At 43.8% G+C, this 27,081-nt stretch overlaps 1 protein-coding gene and 1 long non-coding RNA gene across 2 annotated transcripts; both read left to right on the forward strand.

Annotated features, from left to right (window-relative positions):
* Positions 1-53: 53 nt before the first annotated feature.
* LOC148669922 (uncharacterized) lies at positions 54-8,637 on the forward strand. Its single transcript, XM_088632603.1, has 5 exons — positions 54-211; positions 2,201-2,479; positions 2,595-2,708; positions 2,995-3,051; positions 7,823-8,637. Exons 1-5 carry the CDS (start codon positions 154-156, stop codon positions 7,984-7,986), a joined length of 672 nt encoding a protein of 223 aa, XP_088488729.1. The 5' UTR covers positions 54-153; the 3' UTR covers positions 7,987-8,637.
* An 8,369-nt stretch (positions 8,638-17,006) lies between these two features.
* Positions 17,007-26,906, forward strand: LOC148669923 (uncharacterized). Its single transcript, XR_015937026.1, has 4 exons — positions 17,007-17,169; positions 20,905-21,202; positions 25,086-25,394; positions 26,387-26,906. It is a non-coding gene; the product is annotated as an uncharacterized LOC148669923 (long non-coding RNA).
* The last annotated feature ends 175 nt before the right edge of the window (positions 26,907-27,081 follow it).

The following is a 27,081-nucleotide window of genomic DNA, read 5'->3' on the forward strand; positions in this document are numbered from 1 at the left end:
GTTAAGGCGGAGTGTCCAGTCGAAACCAAAAGTACTTGAGTGTTACAAAACACTGGCGTCCTCACCTGCACAATCACCTTCGCTTTGGTGTTTTAAGGGCTCTTTTTCTTTTCTTTTTCTTTTTTAAGAGCTCGAATCAAACAGAGCAGGGGCATGATGATGCTGTTCGCGGTTCTGGTGGGTTTGGGTCTTCCAGGCTGGGTCGCTGGAGGTGAGTCCTGCTGGTGCGTTTCCAGATGCACGAGTAGTAAACTCGTGATAAGGGTTCGCTATGTTTGTTTATGTATCGCTAAAGCTATACTTTAATCATTATTTTATTGTCGTCACTTAGTTTGCATCTGTACATTTCGGTTACAGCCTTGGGGGTCATTAATTATGATAATTATGATACGCTTTCCGTAAACAACAACAAAAACATAATTTCCTCTTCACGTCTCAATTCCATAGATTTAACGAACTGTAACGCAACGGGGGCTCAGGCGGGTGCCCTTGCGGCATCTGTTCGGCCCCATCCCGACTGGAGGCTCGAACCCGGGACTTCCGCGTCTCTCTGCAGCGACCTAGCCCCGTGAGCTAAAGAGAGATCTCTCTACGGCCCAGTAGCTGTGGTCCTGCTATCACAGGGAAGGGCGGTGACGTCACCCGCTCTGGTACGCCGGCTCTTACACACAGTGCTTGTCGGCCGTAAGCGTTACAGTACAAACAGGCCTGTTGTCATGACTGAGTGATTTCTAGCAATTGGTGTCTTGCCAGACTCACCTAGCTGGGTAATTACATAAAGGTCCAAGGAAAGTGTGCTCATATTTGGAGCAAAAGTGTCTGCAGCGCTGAAAATTGACGGACCTGAAAAGCTGGGAGAGGCAGTGACAAAAAGGCTGAACTGATACACATGAACTGATTTATGTTAAATCAGCTGATTTGGTATGAAAAAAAAATGCAAACAAACCATCTCTCCAGGACCACTGTTAATATAATATAATATTATATTATATTATATTATATTATATTATATTATATTATATTATATTATATAATACATTATATTATGTATTATATTATACATAATATAATGTATTATATTACATATAATACTGAATACACACCTGAAGAAGGCTCCACGGCCAAAACGTTGTGTTCTCTTTCTTCTTTTTTTTCAGCATGGAATAAACCTATTACTTGTTCCTTTGCAATATAATATAATGTTGAGTGTGTCTGTATTAACCTCTCTTAATGCAGTGTAATGTCCAGTCAGTGTGTCTGTATTAACCCCTCTCTCTCTCAGTGCAGTGTTCATGTACTGGAGTGTCCAGTCAGTGTGTCTGTATTAACCCCTCTCTCTCTCAGTGCAGTGTTCATGTACTGGAGTGTCCAGTCAGTGTGTCTGTATTAACCCCCCTCTCTCTCAGTGCAGTGTTCATGTACTGGAGTGTCCAGTCAGTGTGTCTGTATGAACCTCTCTCTCTCTCAGTGCAGTGTTCATGTACTGGAGTGTCCAGTCAGTGTGTCTGTATGAACCCCTCTCTCTCTCAGTGCAGTGTTAATGTACTGGAGTGTCCAGTCAGTGTGTCTGTATTAACCCCCCTCTCTCTCAGTGCAGTGTTCATGTACTGGAGTGTCCAGTCAGTGTGTCTGTATTAACCCCTCTCTCTCAGTGCAGTGTTAATGTACTGGAGTGTCCAGTCAGTGTGTCTGTATGAACCCCTCTCTCTCAGTGCAGTGTTAATGTACTGGAGTGTCCAGTCAGTGTGTCTGTATTAACCCCCCTCTCTCTCAGTGCAGTGTTAATGTACTGGAGTGTCCAGTCAGTTTGTCTGTATGAACCCCTCTCTCTCGGTGCAGTGTTAATGTACTGGAGTGTCCAGTCAGTGTGTCTGTATGAACCCCTCTCTCTCTCAGTGCAGTGTTCATGTACTGGAGTGTCCAGTCAGTGTGTCTGTATGAACCCCTCCCTCTCTCAGTGCAGTGTTAATGTACTGGAGTGTCCAGTCAGTGTGTCTGTATGAACCCCTCTCTCTCAGTGCAGTTTTAATGTACTGGAGTGTCCAGTCAGTGTGTCTGTATTAACCCCTCTCTCTCTCAGTGCAGTGTTCATGTACTGGAGTGTCCAGTCAGTGTGTCTGTATTAACCCCCTCCCTCTCAGTGCAGTGTTAATGTACTGGAGTGTCCAGGCAGTGGGTCTCATTAATCCATGTCTTTCAGTCTCTCCTCAGGTGTTTGTCTCTGCCAAGCAAATGGGATTCTTTCAGACTCTCTATCTCTCCTGTCTGGTCACTGGTTTCTACCCTGGAGACATAGTGGTCAGTCTGTCCAGGAATGGAGAGAACGAGACAGAGGAGGTGCAGTCTAGTGGGATCAGACCCAACGGTGACGCCACCTTCCAGCTGAGGAAGAGTGTGGAGATCAGAGCCAGTGAGAGAGAGGAGTACAGATGTACTGTTATTCACCGTGGCTCCAACTACAATGTTACATTGACATGGGGTACGTCACTGGAACTCTTCAGATTATATTGTACTAATTCTACACTGAAGCTCTCCAGTCTCCTATGCTATAGACATTGACACACTGTATAACTCTGTGCTGTGTGTGTTGTCAGGTGGATCCGAGTCCCAAGATCCCAGAGTTGCCATCAGTGTAGCTGCAACTGCAGTTTGCTTGGTACTTCTGGCATCAGGAGCTGTTTGCATTCTTCTCTGGAAGAGGAAGATGGGTAAGAGTTCATTGCCAGTTTACACATAGCAAGTACTGCACTGTCTCTTCACATTACAGTATCTGTCACTAATACTGTCAGTGCTGTCTCTCTGTATTCTGGATGTGTAGTTCAGTATTATAGAATGGTCTAGGGTCACACATGAGAAGTGCCTCTCTGTATGACAGTGATATTGGACTATATTAATATAGTACACAAATATGAATTTAGAGATTCAAAGTTAAAAAACTCCTGGTGACTGTGTTGTCTGCAGACTAAATAACATGACTTACTGCTTCATTCCCAGGGAGAGAGATGCTGAGTAAAAAAGTCTCAGTCCCCTCAGTGGACAGTGGAGACTCAGGTGTGACTCTGCCGAAAGGGGGAGGGTGATGGGAAGGGTCTGTGGGAGCGGTGATGGCCAGTGTGTGTCTGTATTTGTTGGTGGTCAGGAGCAGGTGGCTGTAGGAGCAACGATGTTCAGTGTGTGTCTGTTGTTGGTGGTGGTCAGTAGTCGGTGGCTGTGGGAGCAGTGATGGTCAGTGTGTCGGTTGTTGGTGGTGGTCAGTAGTCGGTGTCTGTGGGAGCAGTGATGGCCAGTGTGTCTGTTGTTGTTGTTCGGTAGTCAGAGTGTGTAAGCAGTGATGGCCAGTGTGTGTCTGTTATTGTTCAGTAGTCAGTGTGTGTGGGATCTGTGATGGCCGGTGTGTCTGTTGTTGTTGTTGGTCAGTAAACAATGGCTGTGGGAGCAGTGATGGTCAATGTATCTGTTGTTGTTGGTCAGTATTCAATGGCTGTGGGAGTGGTGATGGACAGTGTGTCTGTTGTTGGTGGTCAGTAGTCGATGGCTGTGGGAGCAGTGATGGTCAGTGTGTCTGTCGTTGTTGTTGGTCAGTAGTCAGTGTCTGTGGGAGTGGTGATGGTCATTGTGTCTGTTGTTGTTGTTGGTCAGTAGTCAGTGTCTGTGGGAGTTGTGATGGTCAGAGTGTCTGTTGTTTTTGGTCAGTAGTCGATGGCTGTGGGAGCAGTGATGGTCAGTGTGTCTGTTGTTGGTGGTCAGTAGTCAATGGCTGTGGGAGCAGTGATGGTCAGTGTATCTGTTGTTGTTGTTCAGTAGTCAGTGTGTGTGGGATCGGTGATGGCCAGTGTGTCTGTTCTTGTTGTTGGTCAGTAGTCAGTGTCTGTGGGAGTGGTGATGGTCAGTGTGTCTGGTGTTGTTGTTCAGTAGTCAGTGTGTGTGGGATCGGTGATGGCCAATGTGTCTGGTGTTGTTGTTGGTCAGTAGTCAGTGTGTGTGGGATCGGTGATGGCCAGTGTGTCTGGTGTTGTTGTTGGTCAGTAGTCAGTGTCTGTGGGAGTGGTGATGGTCAGTGTGTCTGTTGTTGTTGTTGGTTAGTAGTCAGTGGCTGTGGGAGCAGTGATGGCCAGTGTGTCTGTTGTTGTTGTTCGGTAGTCAGAGTGTGTAAGCAGTGATGGCCAGTGTGTGTCTGTTGTTGTTCAGTAGTCAGTGTGTGGGATCGGTAATGGCCGGTGTGTCTGTTGTTGTTGTTCAGTAGTCAGTGTCTGTGGGAGTGGTGATGGTCAGTGTGTCTGGTGTTGTTGTTCAGTAGTCAGTGTGTGTGGGATCGGTGATGGCCAGTGTGTCTGTTGTTGTTGTTGGTCAGTAGTCAGTGTCTGTGGGAGTGGTGATGGCCAGTGTGTCTGTTGTTGTTGTTGGTCAGTAGTCAGTGTCTGTGGGAGTGGTGATGGTCAGTGTGTCTGGTGTTGTTGTTCAGAAGTCAGTGTGTGTGGGATCGGTGATGGCCAGTGTGTCTGGTGTTGTTGTTGGTCAGTAGTCAGTGTTTGTGGGATTGTTGATGGGCAGTGTGTCTGTTGTTGTTGTTGGTCAGTAGTCAGTGTCTGTGGGAGTGGTGATGGCCAGTGTGTCTGTTGTTGTTGTTGTTGGTCAGTAGTCAGTGTCTGTGGGAGTGGTGATGGCCGGTGTTTCTGTTGTTGTTGTTCGGTAGTCAGAGTTTGTAAGCAGTGATGGCCAGTGTGTGTCTGTTATTGTTCAGTAGTCAGTGTATGTGGGATCGGTGATGGCCGGTGTGTCTGTTGTTGTTGGTCAGTAGTCGATGGCTGTGGGAGTGGTGATGGTCAGTGTGTCTGGTGTTGTTGTTCAGTAGTCGGTGGCTGTGTGAGTGGTGATGGCCAGTGTGTCTGTTGTTGTTCAGTAGTCGGTGGCTGTGGGAGTGGTGATGGTCATTGTGTCTGTTGTTGTTATTGGTCAATAGTCAGTGTCTGTGGGAGTGGTGATGGCCAGTGTGTCTGTTGTTGTTGTTCAGTAGTCAGTGGCTGTGGGAGCAGTGATGGTCAATGTGTCTGTTGTTGTTGGTCAGTATTCGATGGCTGTGGGAGTGGTGATGGACAGTGTGTCTGTCGTTGTAGGTCAGTAGTCGGTGTCTGTGGGAGTGGTGATAGCCTGTGTGTCTGTTGTTGTTGGTCAAAAGTCAGTGGCTGTGCTGTGGGAGTGGTGATGGTCAGTGTGTCTGTTATTGTTGGTCAGTTGTTGATGGCTGTGGGAGCAGTGATGGTCAATGTGTCTATTGTTGTTGGTCAGTAGTCGATGGCTGTGGGAGCAGTGATGGTCAGTGTGTCTGTTGTTGGTGGTCAGTAGTCAATGGCTGTGGGAGCAGTGATGGTCATTGTGTCTGTTATTGTTGTTGGTCAGTAGTCAGTGTCTGTGGGAGCAGTGATGGCCAGTGTGTCTGTTGTTGTTGTTCAGTAGTCAGTGTGTGTGGGATCGGTGATGGCCAGTGTGTCTGTTCTTGTTGTTGGTCAGTAGTCAGTGTCTGTGGGAGTGGTGATGGTCAGTGTGTCTGGTGTTGTTGTTCAGTAGTCAGTGTGTGTGGGATCGGTGATGGCCAGTGTGTCTGGTGTTGTTGTTGGTCAGTAGTCAGTGTCTGTGGGAGCAGTGATGGCCAGTGTGTCTGTTGTTGTTGTTGGTCAGTAGTCAGTGTCTGTGGGATTGGTGATGGGCAGTGTGTCTGTTGTTGTTCTTGGTCAGTAGTCGGTGTCTGTGAGAGTGGTGATGGCCAGTATTTTTTGATGTTGTTGTTGGTGGTCAGTAGTCAGTGTCTGTGGGAGTGGTGATGGCTAGTGTGTCTGTTGTTGTTGTTTAGTAGTCTGTGGCTGTGGGAGCAGTGATGGTCAGAGTGTCTGTTGTTGGTGGTCAGTAGTCGATGGCTGTGGGAGCAGTGATGGTCAATGTGTCTATTGTTGTTGGTCAGTAGTCGATGGCTGTGGGAGCAGTGATGGTCAGTGTGTCTGTTGTTGGTGGTCAGTAGTCAATGGCTGTGGGAGCAGTGATGGTCATTGTGTCTGTTGTTGTTGTTGGTCAGTAGTCAGTGTCTGTGGGAGCAGTGATGGCCAGTGTGTCTGTTGTTGTTGTTGGTCAGTAGTCAGTTTCTGTGGGAGCAGTGATGGCCAGTGTGTGTCTGTTGTTGTTGGTCAGTAGTTATGGCTGTGGGAGCAGTGATGGCCAGTGTGTCTGTTGTTGTTGTTGGTCAGTAGTCAGTGTCTGTGGGAGCAGTGATGGCTAGTGTGTCTGTTGTTGTTGGTCAGTAGTTGTGGCTGTGGGAGCAGTGATGGCCAGTGTGTCTGTTGTTGTTGTTCAGTAGTCAGTGTGTGTGGGATCGGTGATGGCCAGTGTGTCTGTTCTTGTTGTTGGTCAGTAGTCAGTGTCTGTGGGAGTGGTGATGGTCAGTGTGTCTGGTGTTGTTGTTGGTCAGTAGTCAGTGTGTGTGGGATCGGTGATGGCCAGTGTGTCTGGTGTTGTTGTTGGTCAGTAGTCAGTGTCTGTGGGACTGGTGATGGCCAGTGTTTTTTGTTGTTGTTGTTGGTGGTCAGTAGTCAGTGTCTGTGGGAGTGGTGATGGCCAGTGTGTCTGTTGTTGTTGGTCAGTAGTCAGTGTCTGTGGGAGCAGTGATGGCCAGTGTGTCTATTGTTGTTGGTCAGTAGTCGATGGCTGTGGGAGCAGTGATGGTCATTGTGTCTGTTGTTGTTGGTCAGTAGTCGATGGCTGTGGGAGCAGTGATGGTCATTGTGTCTGTTGTTGTTGGTCAGTAGTCAGTGTCTGTGGGAGCAGTGATGGCCAGTGTGTCTGTTGTTGTTGGTCAGTAGTTGTGGCTGTGGGAGCAGTGATGGCCAGTGTGTCTGTTGTTGTTGTTGGTCAGTAGTCAGTGTCTGTGGGAGTGGTGATGGTCAATGTGTGTGTTGTTGTTGTTGGTCAGTAGTTGTGGCTGTGGGAGCTGTGATGGCCAGTGTGTCTGTTGTTGTTGTTGGTCAGTAGTCAGTGTCTGTGGGAGTTGTGATGGTCAGTGTGTCTGGTGTTGTTGTTCAGTAGTCAGTGTGTGTGGGATCGGTGATGGTCAGTGTGTCTGGTGTTGTTGTTCAGTAGTCAGTGTGTGTGGGATCGGTGATGGCCAGTGCGTCTGGTGTTGTTGTTGGTTAGTAGTCAGTGTCTGTGGGATTGGTGATGGGCAGTGTGTCTGTCGTTGTTGTTGGTCAGTAGTCAGTGTCTGTGGGAGTGGTGATGGCCAGTGTGTCTGTTGTTGTTGTTGGTCAGTAGTCAGTGTCTGTGGGAGTGGTGATGGCCAGTGTGTCTGTTGTTGTTGTTTGTCAGTAGTCAGTGTCTGTGGGAGTGGTGATGGCCAGTGTGTCATTTGTTGTTGTTGGTCAGTAGTCTGTGGGTGTGGGATCAGTGACGACCGGTGTGTCTGTTGTTATTGTTGTTGGCAGTGGTCAGGAGTCGGTGGCTGTGGGATTGGTGATGGCCAGTGTGTCTGTTGTTGTTGGCGGTCAGTAGTCGGTGGGTGTGGGATCAGTGACGACCGGTGTGTCTGTTGTTATTGTTGTTGGCAGTGGTCAGGAGTCGGTGGCTGTGGGAGTGGTGATGGTCAGTGTGTCTGGTGTTCTTGTTCAGTAGTCAGTGTGTTTGGGATTGGTGATGGCCAGTGTGTCTGTTGTTGGTGGTGGTCAGTAGTCGTTGGCTGTGGGAGCAGTGATGGTCAGTGTGTCTGATGTTGTTGTTGTTGGTCAGTAGTCTGTGGCTATGGGAGTGGTGATGGCCAGTGTGTCTGTTGTTGGTCTTTCAGGTGTTTCTTCACACATCAGTTCGGAGGGGAGTACCAGTTCCAGTGTGACAGATAGAGGAGCTTGCGATCAGGCTGAAGAATTTGACCCCATGCTGCAACCTAAAAGCCAGAAGCTAAACAGTGATGTTGAGACAAAGCAAATAATTCTGGAATATAATTTGTGACCCCTAGTTCACACAATATAATGTCACAAGTGTTTTATACACACTGACCTACACAGTTTCACCAGTGTCTTGACTGCAGCATCAAGAAGCAGTGAAACACAATGCTTAAACACACACTCAGCTCCTCCAGCACTGAGAGAAATGTGTGCCAGAGCAGAGAAGCAGGTTTAAAGTCAGCTGTGCCAAGACATTTTCACCAGTAATCTTTCATGCCCTCCTTCACTTATTCTGCTTGTTCTTTAATGTTTGTTTTTTTAGGCCTGTGATTGTATCTAGGTTTCTGGGTTGTATTGTATCTGGGTGACTGTCTCAATGAGATATGAAACTGGCATAGTTGCTTCAGGCTAATTATCCTGATATATCTGAGACACTGCGCTGTTCAGGGCTCTTCCTCTTGGAGGCACTGTTGTGACAGGAAGCGGTCAATAATCTGGGAACTGAGACAAGACAGGACTAGGGGAACAATCTCCCCGTCTTCCCTGCACCCCAAGAGGAGGACATGAGGATCAGAGGATTTACAAACCAGCCAACAGCTGATGATACTGGAATCCAGCTACAGTGAGACTTGAGTACTGGGACTTGGTCATTGTTGCACTACTGAAATTTGAATTTAAAATCAAAATATTAAATTTTCTCTTTTCTTTCTGGGTATTATTTGGAATACGTACTGTATTTGAACATGTTTGAAGATAATTTGCGATAAATTGACAATGGTATAGTGAGTGTAACATTGGAAAAACATGTTTGCACCTGGATATGCTTTTCATTTTATATTAATTAAATCACATTAAATGCACCAAATGCACATTAAATGCACCAAGAAGAGAATCTGAGAACTAAATGCATGTTTCTCAGCTCTAAAAAGCCTTTCTAGTCTGTCTGTTTGAGAATTTTGCAGGAATATGTTTTGAAACTTTTATTGTAATACTTTTTCTAACCAAGGTCTTCAATAAAATAAATCAGACTTTAATATTTGAGGCTTGCAAGCAATGCTACATGTTAATGACTGAGTAATGGTTTACTAGATGCTTCTCTACTTGCACTATGAACCTCAGGGGTGAAGACTTGATTTAAAGTGTTTGCTGTCGAAAGGGAACAGTTTAAAGTGAAGAGTGAACAGGGTGCACAGTGTTTTGTTTGATATGGAAGGTTGGTGATGGGAGAGAGGTGGAGGTGGGGCTGGACAGGAGATGTCAGAATGGCGGGAAGTTTGGGTGAGGCTGTGCAAGTACTGAGTGCCCTGTAAACAGATATCTGAGATAGCTACTGCCGTGGAATTTTATCAAAGAAGAGCCAGGATAGGTGTTCTCATTCACTCAGTAAGGTCTTTATTCATATTGCAATATGGGAAAAAGCAATCACTGGTCTGTGCAGAGAAGTGAAGGCTGATTCAAAAGCAAGCAAGGAGAACCCCTTGTTTTGTATCTTTTTTTTAAGCTGACGCAACACTTCAAGGACAGGCGAAGCAGTAATTTTCCATTCCTTATAGGTTTCTGCTTTAAGCAAAGAAGAGCAGTTAATAAAATAGTTTATCATAATCCCTTCTTCAAGCAACAGAGATAAACATTATTAAAACATCCAGTGCCCTTGATGAGTTTGGTGCTATCACACTTTGTTCTAAGTATCTAGCTCTCTGTCCCTAAACAACATTTTTAGGATAAAACACTTTTTCTCAGTAACCTTCCATTACACTACAGCATGCAACTGGGAGAGAGTCACTGTGCCAGGGCTCTGGGATTTAATACAGGTCTCAATCACATTTTACCAGGTGAGAGAGTCATTGTCTCAAGGTGAAACTGTCTTCGAGGGTAGTTGCATCCAAAATACAATGGAAACTATCACATTTAAGCTTTTTTTTTGGATCGAGAAGACGATCATGGTGAGACTCAAAACATACCTGTGTTTTCTTCTTTCGAGAATGAGTGGATTATTGAGGTGCAAAAGTATTGGTTCCAAATAAAAAATCCACTCCTGTCACTGTTTATCCTTTGATAGATTCTTCAAATCCTTCCTCTGAACGTTGATATTTAGTGATAATATCATACAAATTGTGGTTTTCTCTTATTCGCCAATTTTATTACAATAACAGCCTATTTTACAATTGTATTCTTATATTTTCTTATATTTTGCCTTTTAAAATTGTATTGTATTGTTACAAAATATTGAATAGCATTTGTCTTTAGATTCACATTAAAAGTAAGATAAATATGCCAAAAGATTATAATAGAACTCTACAGTCCTAACCTAATGACACCAGCGATCTGTCGTTTTTACTTGTCAAGTTCTCTAACAAATCTGCACTGTATTTTTAAAATATCTTAGCTGAGGAGACAAAAGGAGTATAAATGAATTCTTCCGCCACCCACTCAATGAATATTTGCATTAAACTATGACCTATGTTGTCCATGATGATAAATTCTGTACAACAAGACGGAAAGAAAGGCACCACTGTGAGTGGAGTTTCACTTCATGACATCATCAGTAGGCAGTGAGTCAATAGAGGGGGAGTCATCCCACTGTTATCCTTATCCATGATCAAGAGTCTCACCCCCTGCTTTACGCTGTCCCTAGTGGTGATCTGTAGACAGTGTGTCTTCCACCTCACCCACCTCCTGAGGCAATAATCTTGAATAAACAGAGGGCTGGAGGCCCAGCCCGGCTCCTGTCTCTCTCCCCTTGGGGACGGGAGATTTTCTCAGAACCATGTTGAGGTGAAATGGGAGTGGGATGACGCAGGTGTCTTGGAGAGGTGAGTCGCCCCAGCCCCTGCGTACCTCAGTGTGATTCAAGCAAGGGGGAGGGGTTTAAGGGATTTACCAATCCCGCGTATGCACCCTCTGATTCAAAGTCAGGCAGGACTTCATTGTACAGCGCCAGGCAGTCCAGCTGGATAGATGATATCATGTTCTGAGCCCAGGTCCGCACCCGTATCTCCTCCTCCTGGAGCAGCCCCTCCAGCTCGACCTGCAGGCCCTCCCTGAGCCACCACAGGGCCGCTGGGGTCAGGCCCGGGTGAGCAGGTGTACCAGGGGGTGTGTGAGAGGGCGAGCAATGGGGTATGTGGGCTGCCAAGGAGGAGGTCCATGCCCTGTCCTTCTGCAGATCCCTCTCCGGGCCCTTAGGGTAGTTCCACAGCTGGGTCTCGGTCTCCTGCCTGGTGATTGGCTGGCTGGCCTGAGGGGACAGGGGCACAGAGAGGGCATGAGGAGGACAGAGAGAAAACTGAGAGGGTCTCCAGGAGGACCAAGCCCTGCCCCTGGTCTCCCAGCAATCACAGTCACCATCATTGCAGCTGAAACCAAACTTTTGACAGACGTCACAGACATATCAGGCTCACAGACTTGCAGCTCTCGGCTGCTCGGGGTGAGACGCAGGGGGAGTCTGCTCCCTCTTCCTCTGACAGTCCTATCAGATGACAGCGAGCTGACCTGATCCAACCCCACCTTCCCTTTCACACTCAGCCACACACAGGCATGACTGTGTCACCATCATCAACACCTCCACCATTATAATCTCCACTATCTTCGTCACCATCATCTTCATCATGACAATCATCATGTCCACCATCATCATCATCAACACCTTTCCATCAACATCATCATAATAACCACCTTCATTATCTACAATACGATCTGCATCACCATCATCATCCTGAGCAGAACACACTGCTCAGAGCCTCAGTATCGGTTGCCCCTCTCCGGCCTTTCAGGGTCACGTCCACCTCTGTCAAGACCTGTCAGCAAGTTGACTGCTTTAGTCTCACCAGCAGAAGCCAACCAAGTTTGTGTCTCAGTACAGGTTTATTCTTAGTCTAACAGTATTAATACAGTATTCTTTACATAGAGGAGGGTGGGGGTGTGGAACCAGCTGTCTAGCCATGTTGTTGAAGCCGATAGGGTGGCTTATCTTAAGAGAGAGCTGGATGAGACCCTACAGTCAGGACAGGAGGCACTACTGTATGTAGAGGGTGGTGGGTGTGTGGAACAAGCTATCCAACCATGTTGTTGAAGCCAATACTCACGTTCCTGTGGGATCTGCCCCAGGTCTCGGTGTGACACCCTTCTCTCTGCTTGGCCATTCCTCTCTCGACTTGAGCGAGTTTCTCCAGGCGGTGCTGGGGAGGAGAAAACAAAGTTACCAGCCAGTCACACAAACACACATCATCATCATGGGCCAAGATGACCCTACATGACAGTGGCCTCGATCCAGAAGCAGTGTCCAGCCCTCAGCTATCCAGCTTCATGATCCCCAACATCCCTGTCGAGACCTGTTGAGGGGCCAGTTCTGCTAGACCAGGGGTCTCAAGCCCAATCACAATCCCTGGAGAGCCAGGTGCATCTCTAGGTTTTCTTTCCAAACGGGGCTAGCCAATTAAACAATTAATCTAATTATTTTCATAAGAAGATGTGGAAATAATGTGTTTAATAATATATTTTGATGTCTCTCACTGTTGAAGACTCAAAATATTCAAGGCACAGTTGGATATTTAAGGTCTGGATAAAGGTACAGTATTAGAATATGTTTTGTTTAATTAAAAAATGAGATCAACTTTGTAACCAAGACCTCTGGGCAGGAAACCAGATGATGCACCAGACCCTCTAGGAATGGAGTTTGAGACATGCTCACCCTCTCTCACACACAACCTCACACACACTCACCCTCTCACTACTACTACTACTAATAATAATAATAATAATAATAATAATAATAATAATGCAGACTTGCTTTTCTTGGGGTCTTGGGTCTGGCTCCTGTGTTGGCTGAGTCTGCTGTTACCTCCTTCCTGATCTGGGGATGTCAGACACAGTTCTGTTACAGACACGGGCTGGACTAGACTCACAAGCACACACACCCACAGACACACACTCCCACACACTAACATACACGCAGATGCACACACTGTCAGGTAGAGTCTTTCTCCTCCTCAAGAGAAGACAACAGAGCCCTGCTACTGCGATGAGCTTTAATTTCAGAAGGAGAAAGAAGAGGAAGAATCACAATATGAAGAAGACCAGCAGTGGACTCACAGCTCTCTGGGTCCGGGGCCTGACTCTCAAACTTGTCTCCAGTCTCTGGTGGGTTCTTCTCTGTTTACCTCTGTTGACATCTGTGGACAGGACAGTTCAGTTAGACAAACAAGTTCGACCAGACTTCACTCTCATAGTCAATCAATCAATCAATCAATCAATTTTTTTCTTATATTTTGCCTTTTAATCCAGAACATCAAAGCACTTTACAAAACATACTGTATACTGTATTCTAAGTATCATATAAAAACAGAGCACTCACAGCTCTCTGGACGTTGGTCTGGAATCTAGAAAGTGGTTCCATTCTCAGGCGACTCTGGACCTCAACACCTGTTGATGGGTCACTTCTGTCAGACACACAAGTGGAGCCCAAGCCCACCTACACACACACTCACACACACTGACAGATATACACCCACACAATCACACACATTATCACACACTGACAGACACCCACCCACACATATTCACACACAGACATTACACACACACAGACATTACACACACTCACAGACACACATTCACACACTGACAGACACACACACAGACACAACACACACTCACAGACACGACATACATTTATACACACAATCAGACACTCACACACATACTCGCACACATTCACAGACACACACATAGACTACAAATACTTATAGACACACACCAACACACACACACAAAAACACACACACTCATAACTACAAATACAGTATAACTAACACTAACACAAATGCCACTAACATTAAAACAGTAACACTATCACTAAGAGTTACACTATCATTATCACTGACACAAACTACTACTACACTACTAATACTAATAATAACAGTAATGCTATCACTAAAACTAACATGACTACTAGTGTAAATACTCTAACAGTAACTCTATAATTATAACTAATATTAACATGAATACTGGCATCAAAACTATCAGGAGCGCAATCACCATTAATACTGACATGAACACTAGCATTAATATTAAAGCTACCGATTGTACTCTCACTAATATTAAATATGAATACACTCGCATTAGTATTAGTCCGTGACGTCAAACCACTCTTTGTGACGAAGGTGAGACACCTAGTCGGACACAGTGATGTGGCACGTGTCGCCGTGGTTACCATACTTATAATTTATAAACGGTGGGAAAAATGCATTTAAACTGTTACCTACACAAATTTATCAACTTGGAATATAATTTTCAAGCTCTAGAATACAATTTCTAAACAATCATTTGAATAATCATTCTTTAATTTGGGATTGAACATTATGAACACTAAACGCACAATGGTATTTGATCGATACAGGCTGTATTGACTGTTTTCTAGATATTTAAATAATTTAAAGAAAGAAAAGAATCAGTACTCACCAATCGGTGAAGTTAATTGATGATTCTAAGGTTTTTTAGTTGAATTAATTGGTTGTCGATGGATAAGTGATCAATATCTCTCCTCCGTGCTCTCATTGCTCCTCCCGCGGTCTCGCTCTCTGATCCCGGCGCTCTGGCTGGTGTCTGTGACGTCTTTCTGACAGATCAGAGCGCATCTCCGCTGGAGGAGACTCCTGTCCAGAGGCCGGGGGGCTTTTCTTACAGATATACTGTAACATCTCCAAAAGAAAAAACACCAGGCTGTGTAGAGGGGCGATTCATAACAGCTGGAGAAGGAGACCGACAAACCTAGGAATACAATTTATTAAACAAAAAATAGTTTACTTCACAGATTAATGCGTTGTAAAGCATACTCCCGTAGAGCAGAACAGAAAGGGCACAAATCCCTGTAAAAAGCGCTTTTAAGCGTTTTACACGAATCTCCACAAAACAGAAGCCAGGAGGATCAGACTCCTGATCCTGGAGGTTGAAGAGTATCTCCTGGTTTTATTTCCACTCGAGCTCTCAGTTCCTCAGCCAGTTTGGTGATTTAATTAACTGTATAACTGTTATCAGACTCTGTTTAACTGTATATACGACTCCGTGAGAGACGTGTGGGAGACGCTGGAATCATACACAGACAGGTCTTCTGTGTGATCTGAGTCCCACTGCTCAGAGGTACAGACTGGTCAACTGGTCACTATTGTAGACAAGACCATCGGTCTGCTGCTGCTGATAATCATATTACACTTATAAGAGTAGCAATACTGCTGTTCATTAAATCAGTAAAAATAATAATAAGAGATAAACACATATTGCTCAATTTTCAGTCAAACACTTCTGACAGAGGGATGGAGGCTGACTTACAGTAAAGACAATGAATCAGGGCAGTAATACTGAGGGGCTGGAGGTTCTGGAAAGGGTTAATAGAAGCTTCTTGATTCTGATCTGGAACAGAGCCCACAGCTGCCAGATCAGTGACCCCTGAGCCCAGTTCACAGAGAGGAGAACCAGGAGCTCTTCTCTGTCTCTAAGAGGCTGTGAGGAAGGAGAAAAGGGGGAGATGTGACCTGAGTCCAGGCTGTTCTGTCTGATATTATTCATGTAGCAGCACTGATTGTCTGAATGTCCTCTGGTTCTGGATTGTCATGATAAAGAGAAGGATGGAGATGAGCTTCTGTCTGTTCAGGAGGTAAAAGTTTGGGTAAAGTACTAAGGGACTCAGAGCTCTGTGTGTGAGTCTGAGCTGTGAATCTGACTGAGAGGAGATACTTTTTTTTATTCTGCCTCTGAGAAGTCTTTTCCTTTGCCAAGCAATGTTCCATCCCCTTCAGATACTCTGCACAGACTGTCAGAGTAAGCAGAGAGGAGAGAGAGATAGACAGTTAAGAGCACACACTGCGAGAGAGACAGGAAGGGGGAGAGAGAGGAGAAGGAGCAGGAAGACAGTGCAGGTGTTCAACCACACTGTGACCACAGGAGACAGGAGGCTTTTCTCAGCTGCTGAGGAGCTCAGTGCTCATGGCCACTCAGGCTCAGAGGCTCTCGCAGCAGTCAGGTCTGAGAGCGTCTCCTCATACTGACACTGGAGCTCTGAGAGTCAGCCTCCATTCTGACAGGAACAGACCCTCCTATTCAGCCCTGAGAGACACACTGAGAGAGCTGTGTGGGGAGAAGACCTGTCACCCTGTAGAGCTCTGAACACTGGACTCTCCTGTGTCTCCCTGTGCAGCACTAGAGCTATGAACACTGGACTCCCTGTGTGTCTCCCTGTACAGCTCAGCTCTCAGCTGCCTCATCACACTGACACCCACAGCCTCACAGTACAGCCTGGCTTCCTGTGCTGGAAGAGCTCGGAGGAGCAAAAACCACAGACTCACTGCAGAGCCTGACCTGTAGCTCCAGTGAAGCTCTACCTTAAATCGCCGCTGTATTAACAAGGACTGAACTTTTTTTTCATAATTTTGTTGCTTTTTCAAATTTGAAACTGACTCCTGCTGCTGCAGCTATTATGGTGAAGCTGTAACACAAGAACTCTGCTATATTGAACAGGAGAGTTTAAATACAGCATAACTGCTAATACTACTACTGCTACCACAACTGCTGCTGCCACTGATACTACCATATTCAGGACACCAGTCACTGGACACTGCCTGACACAGACAGCAAGACAGGACCATATTCAGGACACCAGTCACTGGACACTGCCTGACACAGACAGCAAGACAGAACCACGTTCTAGACACTTCCTGATACAGACAGCAAGAATTACAGGACCATATATACATAATTGATTATCTTGATACTGATTTTCAATTATAATACTTGTCTAGAACTGCAAAGATTTTTTTTTGTTTAATATCTGATCTCTTCCTGCCCCTGTAGCACCTGCGGCCCTGCTGTCTGTATCTGTATCTGTGTTTCCTCTAGTGAGACAGGAGAGCTGCTCCTGTCTCTCCTCTCCTCCGCGCTGCTGGGAGTGTCTTCAGGGAGAGGAAACAGTGATGTGTCTCTGATATATATGGAGAAGACTGAAAGGGCCCTGTGTGATTGGCGTCCCGCCTGTGTGAGAGGTTCCTGCTGTCAGTCTGAAAAGGCAGTGCTGTGTGTGATTGGCGGGGCGGGGGGCTGTGTTGTTACTGGGGGTCCGGGGTGTGGAGCAGCAGCTCAGTTGCCCTGTGGGCTCAGGGGTGAAGACAGGGGTCTCAGCTGCACTCTGTCCTGATGACAATGGAGAGCTGCCTGTCCATCTTCTCTCTCGCTGTCCTGGTGCTGCACAGCTCAGCCAGTAAGTGACCAGTCTTCTCCTGTCCAGACAGACAGACAACAACTGGAATTAAATTAAGTAAAGTTTTGATGTAAATGGAGCAATAAGTGGGTTGAACAATTTTTAAAAGTTAATTTTACATTCAGTTTGTGGGTATTCATAAAAAATATTATAACTGTATTTTATCTTGGTCTGTAAGTAAGGAAATATAATTAGTTGTGTCTAAATATAATTAGTTGCTTTTAATTTTTATTGGATTTTATTAAAATATTCTTAAGATTTCTAAACATTATACAATAATAATGTTATAGATGGATAGAGCAGAAGCTGGCCATTATCACCCTCTATTGATAATTTGTGAAAACATGGAGTGTATAAAATCTTTAAAAAGTTATTTAACTTACTTGTTACTGTAATAATAAACTTTATATATAAGTGATAATTTGAGTGATATGCTGTGACATGTGAAAAAGTCTTCATCTATTCGAAAACAAAAAAAGTGTGAGCAATAAAAAATGTTTCTAGAATAATATCATATTATACAGGATGATTCAGAAATACCCTGGGTTGTTTATTATTTTATTGTGTTCAATTCTGACTCCTCTGTATTGTCTTATTACAGACTGGTGCATTAATAGAGATACACGTGTTTTTAAATAGTGAATTATATTTGTGACTCATATTAAATTATTACAGACTGATGAATTAATAGATATACAGTAAATGTGTTATTACCACCTAAAGTGTTTATGCTAGAGAAATAAGACTGGAGTTTTAATGCTGCCATTATATCTTTGGTGTATTCAGACAGTCCAGGTTTCTATCGTTAGGCTGTGTGATATTCAGTTGCTGTGAAAACAAGTAGTTCCTCTAGGTGTTATAAGAATATGTGTTCCAATATGATAGGAAGTTATGAGTGTGAATTCTTCATTTTAAAGACTTACAATTACATGTTGAAAATGTAAAACATTTTCAGTCATAGGACAATTAGCTCTTGTATTTTTATAGTATTAAAATAAAACTGATATATGTATTACCTGGTTCATAAAGACCAGGTTTGCTTGTTTTCACATTGAAAAGGACAGGCTGATAAAAGTTACATTCTTTATTGCTTTATAAGTTATAAAATGAAAAATATTAACACAATTGTGAAAATTCTTAGTATTGTAGGTGTATTATTATTAACTGGGGTCTCATCAGAAACTGAGGTGTAACATTAATAATTTAACAACTACAAGACATTGTGGCATTACAGCAAGAATTAAAAAATGGTAGTTGTGTTTTGTGTTTATACAGGATTTGTCTATTATTTAACAGCTAAATAACTTATTTTGTGTTTTTAGGTTAGTTATCTAATGACAGGTTTTTTTTTGTAAATTGTGAAGTTTTAATAAGAATGCTTTATTGTTTTTGACTACATTCGAAATCTGAAATTATTATCAAATGCAATTATATAAGTATGAGTTATACAAATTAAATATTTAATTACATGTTATCATACAAATGCAATATTTAAAAATTAATTCGTAATCACAGGACTCAAGTTTAGATTTTTGAGCAGTTGCTCAGGACAACATCATAATAAATGTATCTGTGCCTATATGTTAAACCTGTCTGGTATTTTTGAAAAATGTTGTTCTTTAATATAATTTAATCTGATGATCATGTGTTAAGTTTAGATGTTGGCAGGTAAAGGCTAGAAAATCATTGTCAATAATTCATATACAGACAATGGGAATATACACCTCACACACATTTCAGCACAACATGTGAAGTACCTGTCAGCCTCTGACAACTGTTGTGACCACAGGTCCCAGTAACACAGAAACACTGGTCCCAGGACTTGGAAGCCACAGAGTTAGTACAGTGTCCAGTACAGTGACCACAGTCTCCTGGAACCCAGGACCAGCCATCTGAGGTTCTACAGTTATTACAGCCACTGCCCGCCGTAGTGACCACAGCATGCAGAAGTGCTTTTCTGTTTAATTTAAAACTCAGCTTTATGGATATTCCTTAAAATTATAATTGATTTTATTCTGGTGCTATAAATAAGGAAAAATAATAAACAATTTGCAGTATTAACAAGAATTTCACCTCTACAATTAATCATAATATTAATTCAGCTTATATGTTTTTTAAACTATTTTCTATTAATGCTGTATTAATAGTTTTATATGCAGTTATACACTATTACACACAACACAGACTAAGGATAATGTTTTTTAAGTACTAACATATAATTATTATAACTATTAATATTGTAGATATTTAGCAACCTTATCACAAATGTTGTACAACTTGACAATCCCTTATCTATTACCACAATAATAAAATACAAAATTTTGGTTGTAATTTGGGTCATGTGCTAGGAAATTTTCCCATTTGCAAACAAAATGGAATATAAATGTTTTAACAATAATACAACATCTTCAAAATATTTACCAGGGGTTGTTTATTTCATTGTGCTCAATTCTGCCCTCTCTAACAGGTATAATAACAGACTAGTGTATTAACAGAGATCAGTGTGTTTTTAAACACTGTTACTCCCTGATCATTCAAACTCTGAAAGAGCTCAAAGTCCCGCGCCTGGGTTTCAATTATATCTCCTGCTGCAGATTTTCCATCTTTCTGCAGCATTACACTTCACATATTGCAGCACAAGTTGTGAAGCATCCATCTATTAAGAAAATATTTTTATTGATTCTGTTTTGGATTTTATAACTTATTTTCAATGTAGACCATTAAAAAGACTTATCAGTGTTTAAATCAGTGTCTGATACAGACATGTGGTCAGTGTGCACTGCTAAGTACATGTGGGGCCTGAGACCCAGATACACCAGATACACCAAACCTGGTTTCAGTCATTCAGCCTTCTGACACCACAGCCACTGTCCACTGTACTGACCACAGCTTCCAGAAACCCAGAACACCATCATTACAGTCATTGTCCACTATACTGACCACAGCTCCCAGAAACACAGGAACATCGTCATTACAACCACTGTCCACTCTGACCACAGCTTCTAGAAACACAGGAACACAGTAATTACAGCCACTGACCACTGTACTGACCACAGCTTCTAGAAACACAGGAGCACAGTCATTACAGCAACTGACCAATATACTGACCAATATACTGACCACAGCTTCTAGAAACTGAAGGACATGGTCTTTACAGGTCTTTACAGCCATTGTACACTTTACAGCCATTGTCCACTCTACTGACCACAGCTTCCTCAAACACAGGAAGACCATCATTACAGCCAACTGACCACTTCCAGAAACACAGGAGCACAATCATTACAGCCACTGTCCTGACCACATTTTCCAGAAACACAGGAACACCGTAATTACAGCTACTGACCACTGTACTGACCACAACTCCCAGAAACACAGGAACACACTCATTACAGCCACTGACCACTGTACTAACCACAGCTTTTAGAAACACATGAGCACAGTCTTTACAGCCACTGTCCACTGTAGTAACCATAGCAGAACAGCCCTCTGCAGTCACACAGTGATATGGACAGAGAGATATATAACAGGATCTGGACACAGGTGTGTGGAGGGAGAGGTAAGATGGCTGCTGGTGGACTTAATGTCACTCCACTGTCTCTTGTTCCCCATGGGAGAGACTAGCAATCCAATCAAACAGGTAAAACCAAATAAAAATTCCAGGTGTATTTCTAAAATGTCTTAATATAAAAATATCCTGTAGACATGGTGATAGGGATTGTTTCTCTCTCTCCGCAGGCAGTGCTGATGTGAGGCTGATGAATGGTGCCAGTCCCTGTGAGGGGACAGTGGAGGTGTATCATGATGGAGAGTGGGGGACAGTAGCTGACTTTGGCTGGGATCTGGATGATGCTGCAGTGGTGTGCAGACAGCTGGGCTGTGGATCTGCTGTATCAGCACCAGGAGGAGCTCACTTCGGACCAGGGTCTGGATCAGTCCTGTTGGGTGGGGTTTCCTGCGCTGAGGGACTGTCGAAACATTGAAGTGAAAGACTGGGGCTTGAGTCATGACTCTGATGCTGGAGTGAGGTGTTCAGGTAAGAGACAGAGACTCTCTCCAGTCTCCAGCTTGAGGACAATGAAAACTCCTCCACTGATCTAGAGTCCATCATCATGATCCATTTAATTAAAACTAAATAAATTAAAATCTAGTATTGATAATATGATGATAATAATAATTAAAAGCAATATACGTTATAAACATATTATATTAAATTTATATATTAATTTAAGTGTGTCTTTTTTCTGTGTTTCCTCTGTGTTTATGTAGCAGGACAACAGGAAGTGTCTTCCTGTAGCTCATCCTCTCTCTCCAGGCACTTCAGTGTTGTTCAGTGTTGTTCAGTTTAAACAGGCAGGCTGTGCTCAGTGAGTCTGTATCTACTTCACTTTGTCTTTACTGTTTTAGCACTGGTGAAGTGACAATCTGCTGTGGTTCCACTGTGCTGTTGGGTGAAATGCCTTTTCATTTTCAGGTGTTTTAATGGTATTTTGGTGTCAGTGTCAGTGGATCTGGTCATTTTCAGGTGTGTTTAAATGGTATGTTGGTGTCAGTGTCAGTGGATCTGGTCAGTTTCAGATGTGTTTTAATGGTATGTTGGTGTCAGTGTCAGTGGATCTGGTCAGTTTCAGGTGTGTTTAAATGGTATGTTGGTGTCAGTGTCAGTGGATCTGGTCAGTTTCAGGTGTGTTTAAATGGTATGTTGGTGTCAGTGTCAGTGGATCTGGTCAGTTTCAGGTGTGTTTAAATGGTATGTTGGTGTCAGTGTCAGTGGATCTGGTCAGTTTCAGGTGTCTTTAAATGGTATGTTGGTGTCAGTGTCAGTGGATCTGGTCAGTTTCGGGTGTGTTTTAATGGTATGTCAGTGTCAGTGTCAGTAGATCTGGTAAGTCTCAGGTGTGTTTAAATGGTATGTCGGTCTCAGTGTCAGTGGATCTGGTCAGTCTCAGGTGTGTTTAAATGGTATGTTGGTGTCAGTGTCAGTGGATCTGGTCAGTTTCAGGTGTGTTTTAATGGTATGTTGGTGTCAGTGTCAGTGGATCTGGTCAGTTTCAGGTGTGTTTAAATGGTATGTTGGTGTCAGTGTCAGTGGATCTGGTCAGTTTCAGGTGTGTTTAAATGGTGTGTTGGTGTCGGTGTCAGTGGATCTGGTCAGTCTCAGGTGTGTTTTAATGGTATGTTGGTGTCAGTGTCAGTGGATCTGGTCAGTCTCAGGTGTGTTTTAATGGTATGTTGGTGTCAGTGTCAGTGGATCTGGTCAGTTTCAGGTGTGTTTAAATGGTGTGTTGGTGTCAGTGTCAGTGGATATGGTCAGTCTCAGGTGTGTTTTAATGGTATGTTGGTGTCAGTGTCAGTGGATCTGGTCAGTCTCAGGTGTGTTTTAATGGTATGTTGGTGTCAGTGTCAGTGGATCTGGTCAGTTTCAGGTGTATTTAAATGGTGTGTTGGTGTCAGTGTCAGTGGATCTGGTCAGTCTCAGGTGTGTTTTAATGGTATGTTGGTGTCAGTGTCAGTGGATCTGGTCAGTTTCAGGTGTGTTTAAATGGTATTTTGGTGTCAGTGTCAGTGGATCTGGTCAGTCTCAGGTGTGTTTAAATGGTATGTTGGTGTCAGTGTCAGTGGATCTGGACAGTCTCAGGTGTGTTTTAATGGTACGTTGGTGTCAGTGTCAGTGGATCTGGTCAGTCTCAGGTGTGTTTTAATGGTATGTTGGTGTCAGTGTCAGTGGATCTGGACAGTCTCAGGTGTCTTTTAATGGTCTTGTGGGGCTCAGTGCTGTAGTGGAGTTCAGCTGCACTACCAGCTGTCCAAAAGGCTGATCCTTGGTGGTGGAGTGACTGTCGGTCTGATTCTGATGAGCCCAGAATTTAAGAATCCAAGAAACCAATGCAGCTTTTGATATAAATAGAGAAGAAACAGTTCTGTTGGCTCATTTATGTAAATTAATGATTTCAGGTTTGATATTTCAGACTAGACATCTAACATCTAAACTGCTCTGCCATATTTTGACTTCTTTACGGCACTGGTGGTCATGTATTTTCTTGTGATGCACTGTAGCCTGTTCCGATCCCTGCCTCCCGGCAACGGAGGAGACAGAAGAAGGCGTAGCCTTACTCCATCAGTTTACCTATCAGTTTACTTATTCACCACTACACCCCCGTCTCATCCTGTACTTAAACACCTGTCTGTTCCTACCTCCTGGCTCAGTATTGGTTTTCCTTTCGAGCTTCCTAGTTGCGCTACTCCTTCTTCTACTTTGTGTCTTTCTTGGTTTTCGGATTACGCTTTTTCCCCCTTTGACAGCGGTTTTTCGGATCACGGCTTGGCTTCGGTACTCACTCTCTGTTTTGAATCTCTGGCTTCCCCTGGACTCCCGGATTGCTCTATTGTCTACGGTTTCGGATCACAGTTTGGCTTCGCTAACTTGTTCCCTGTTTGGATCTCTGGCTTCCCCTGGACTCTCGGCTCGTTTCTTCGACTACGGCTTTCTTCGGATCACGGCTAGGCTTTATCAGCTCCTCCAAGTGGGTTCATTCACTGGTTTCGGTTTCTCTTACCGAATCCCTAACATAGCCAGGAGCTGACTGCTAGACCCAGCTGTGCGTACGTGGAGCTGAACTCCATGAGAGTGTGTCATTCTCTGAGATCTGCTTTCATGTGGAGAAGCACAACCCTGGATGTGTCCAGAGCGTCTGTCAGTGCCCAGGTCAGACAGTCCTGCTCCAGCAGTGCCAGACTGTGACAGTCCTGGTCTTGTCCAGAGTGTGTGTCAGTGCCCAGGTCTGACTGTCCTGTTCCAGCAGTGTCAGGCTGTGACAGTCCTGGTCTTGTCCAGACTGTCTGTCAGTGCCCAGGTCAGACAGTCCTGCTCCAGCAGTGCCAGGCTGTGACAGTCCTGGTCTTGTCCAGAGTGTGTGTCAGTGCCCAGGTCAGACAGTCCTGTTTCAGCAGTGCCAGGCAATGGGGAATCTTTTCTTTGAGTATATGACATGCCATTCTGCTTCTGTGAATTTGGTGATATCGATCCGTTTTTTTTCTTCTGTATTTATTAAGTCTACATCCCTGGCTACACTGGGAATCATGAATTGTAAGAAGCAGTTTGAAAATGGATGGATGGATTCGTGATCAGTTTCTATTTTTACTTATTGTACAGTTGAATGTGTTCCACAGGTGGCATCTTCAGCACTGTGGTTATTGCTATGAACATGTGGAACAGCTGGAATTATGGTGATAGTTTGATTTGTAGTATTACACAAACTGATTAATTTAGTGTCTCTGATTTTCATATCTTGTATTTGCCCCAGCGTACAGGTAATGATGCACTGAACACCTTATTTAGAGGCACATGTTAGGGCACAGAGGTGGAGATTGATGATTTAGAGTCTTTGATCTTAACAGAGTTTAACATTCATCTACAATTATTAGATGTACATGTATCTACATTATTTCTGGAGGAAAACAATCAATTTTACATTCAGTAAAAACATTCAGCCCTAAAATATGTTTTGGTTTAACTATCTGACGTTGACCTTTCAGATTTTCTTCTGACTCTCCTCTCTTTCATTTCATTTTTATTTATTTCCTATTATCTACTTTTTTTATCTATATCTATCCTATTATCTATATTCTTATTGAAAGCACTCTGCATTATTGTACAATTGATTGTAATAGTGTATGTATTTCTAAAATTTAATTTTCTATGCCAAATTGTAGGTGTAAATCTGTTTATGAATGGAACAATAAGAAGTCAAGATTTAAATTGAGAATCTATTATATTTATTTTTTCACATGAAGTTGGTTTATTTTCATAGGGTAGTAAGTTTAATTCTCACAGGCACCAGGTTCAGCGACAGTGAGCAATGAGCTGCACTATGAGAGATTACCTGCTCAGACTGACAGCCTGTAGTTCTCTATTGCAGGTTTCCTGAGGCTGGTGAACGGACACAGTCTCTGCTCTGGGAGAGTGGAGGTGAATCTCAAGAACACCTGGACCTCAGTGTGCGACTCTGACTTTGACTGGCAGGATGCAGAGGTTGTCTGTCGGGAGCTGGACTGTGGGGCTCCTTCAGTGATACACAGATGGGCTCATTACGGACAGGGCCAGGGTGCAGTCAGGTCAAAGCAGTTCCAGTGTAGAGGACAAGAGTCCAAACTACTGCACTGCCCCACTGCAGCCAGGCCAGAGCACAGCTGCTCCCAGAGTAGAGCTGTAAGTCTGACTTGTACAGGTAAGATTGTCACAACGTTTTCACTCATGGAAACAATTGTTATAGAGTCATAAATTATACATATTTTGATTGGGTGATCTCTGATGTAGACTGAGTGATCTCCAGGGGAGAGTGGGTGATCTCCTGAGGAGTGTCGAGTGGGGCAGCACGTAATCGGCATGTTCTAGGCAGGGTCCCAAGCACACACCCCACACACCAGACTTAATTTAAAACAGTGATTTATTAGCTGGAACTTACAGTATATGACCTGGACCGGGCACACTAGACATAGCTGAATGGGCTGTTTTGTGAAACGTATATCTACAGCCTGTCCAATTGCCAAAACTATCCTTCAGCCTTGAGGCTGGGAAAACTTATCAGCCTATGCTGTGTCAAAGCCTGTTTTAATATCAGAAACCTATCCTTCAGCTCTCAGACTGTGTGGGGAAAAAAGTACAGTTAGCAGGTAGTAGGTAGATTTTTCAATTGTAACAAAGCTGCTCACTGATGAAGCTAGGAAAAGTAAGGTAAACAGCCAGTGTGATGGCAAGGACAGTTACAGAAATATCAACGCTATTCTTCAGGCCTAAGACTGGAATTGTAGAGATGAAAAATGTAAGTGAAAACTTTCATCTTGGGGATGATTTATTAATACTTTATTTCAATATGTGCCAGGCTGAGGCAATTATCGGGGAATTTTTCTGTCTTCTCCAAATCCTTCCTGGTTTCATGTGGCCTAGAGCAGGGTGCTAATTGTCTCCTATGAGCTGCACATCGTTATCTTACGTATGGGGAAAACTTGGAAAAATGAGTCCCCAGGGAAAGTAGCACCCTTTGAGGAAACAATCACTTATGGCATCACAATATCTGTTCTTATTATATGCCTGCTATTGGTTTCTCACTCACTATGTGCTGAATCTTATAGTTTTTTTCACTGTATTGGTACTTTAATTTGTTGTATTTCTTGTAGCCTGCTGTGGTGTCATGCTGGTGAAGTTCTCTCCTATCTGCAGGATACACAGGGTTCAGGCTGGCGAACGGCTCTGACTCCTGCTCTGGCCGAGTGGAGTTACAGTGGCTCTTCAAGGACTGGGGGACAGTGTGTGACCTGTACTGGGACCTGAGAGATGCCAGTGTTCTCTGTCAGCAGCTGGACTGTGGGGAGGCTGTAGCAGCACCAGGACAGGCCTGGTTTGGACAGGGCAGTGGACCAGTAAGGGCTGATGTGTTTGAGTGCCGGGGCAATGAGAGCCGTCTCTCACACTGCGCTGTCTCTACATGGGGGAGAGCAGGGTGCTCTCATGGACAGGACGCAGGAGTCATCTGCTCTGGTGAGAATTATGTTTAAAAATCATGTGCTTACACACAGCAGCACACTGTCTTCATGATTTACTGAATACCTGCTCTGTTACACGCTGCCAGTAAAAATATATTCCTTAAAGCATGTGAGCATATTTGAATCATATCATATATAACTCAAATATTAACTAAAGGGGTAATCATTTTCATTGTCATTTTTTTTCAGATGATTAGGTACAACAATTCACTGTGGACATAAATCTGTTTTACATTTATATTGAGATCACTGTCCTAAAAATGAAAGAAAGTATTGGATCTCAGTATCCCGTAATTAACACCTGAACTGTTTAATTAGTTTAATTAATGGAGCCCAATTTAACAGGAGGCTGAAAAAAAAGTGAGTCTCAGA

This window comes from Lepisosteus platostomus, chromosome 5 (genome assembly GCF_059453375.1).
Source record: "Lepisosteus platostomus isolate fLepPlt1 chromosome 5, fLepPlt1.hap1, whole genome shotgun sequence".
In the NCBI taxonomy this organism is placed as follows: Eukaryota; Metazoa; Chordata; class Actinopteri; order Semionotiformes; family Lepisosteidae; genus Lepisosteus; species Lepisosteus platostomus.

Bases quoted from the DNA above. Each gene is read 5' to 3' on its own strand.
- LOC148669922 (XM_088632603.1), top strand. From the start codon at position 154: ATGATGATGCTGTTCGCGGTTCTGGTGGGTTTGGGTCTTCCAGGCTGG. The intron at 212-2,200 runs GTGAGTCCTGCT...CATGTCTTTCAG, and splicing joins TCCAGGCTGGGTCGCTGGAG to TCTCTCCTCAGGTGTTTGTC. The intron at 2,709-2,994 runs GTAAGAGTTCAT...CTTCATTCCCAG, and splicing joins TCTCTGGAAGAGGAAGATGG to GGAGAGAGATGCTGAGTAAA.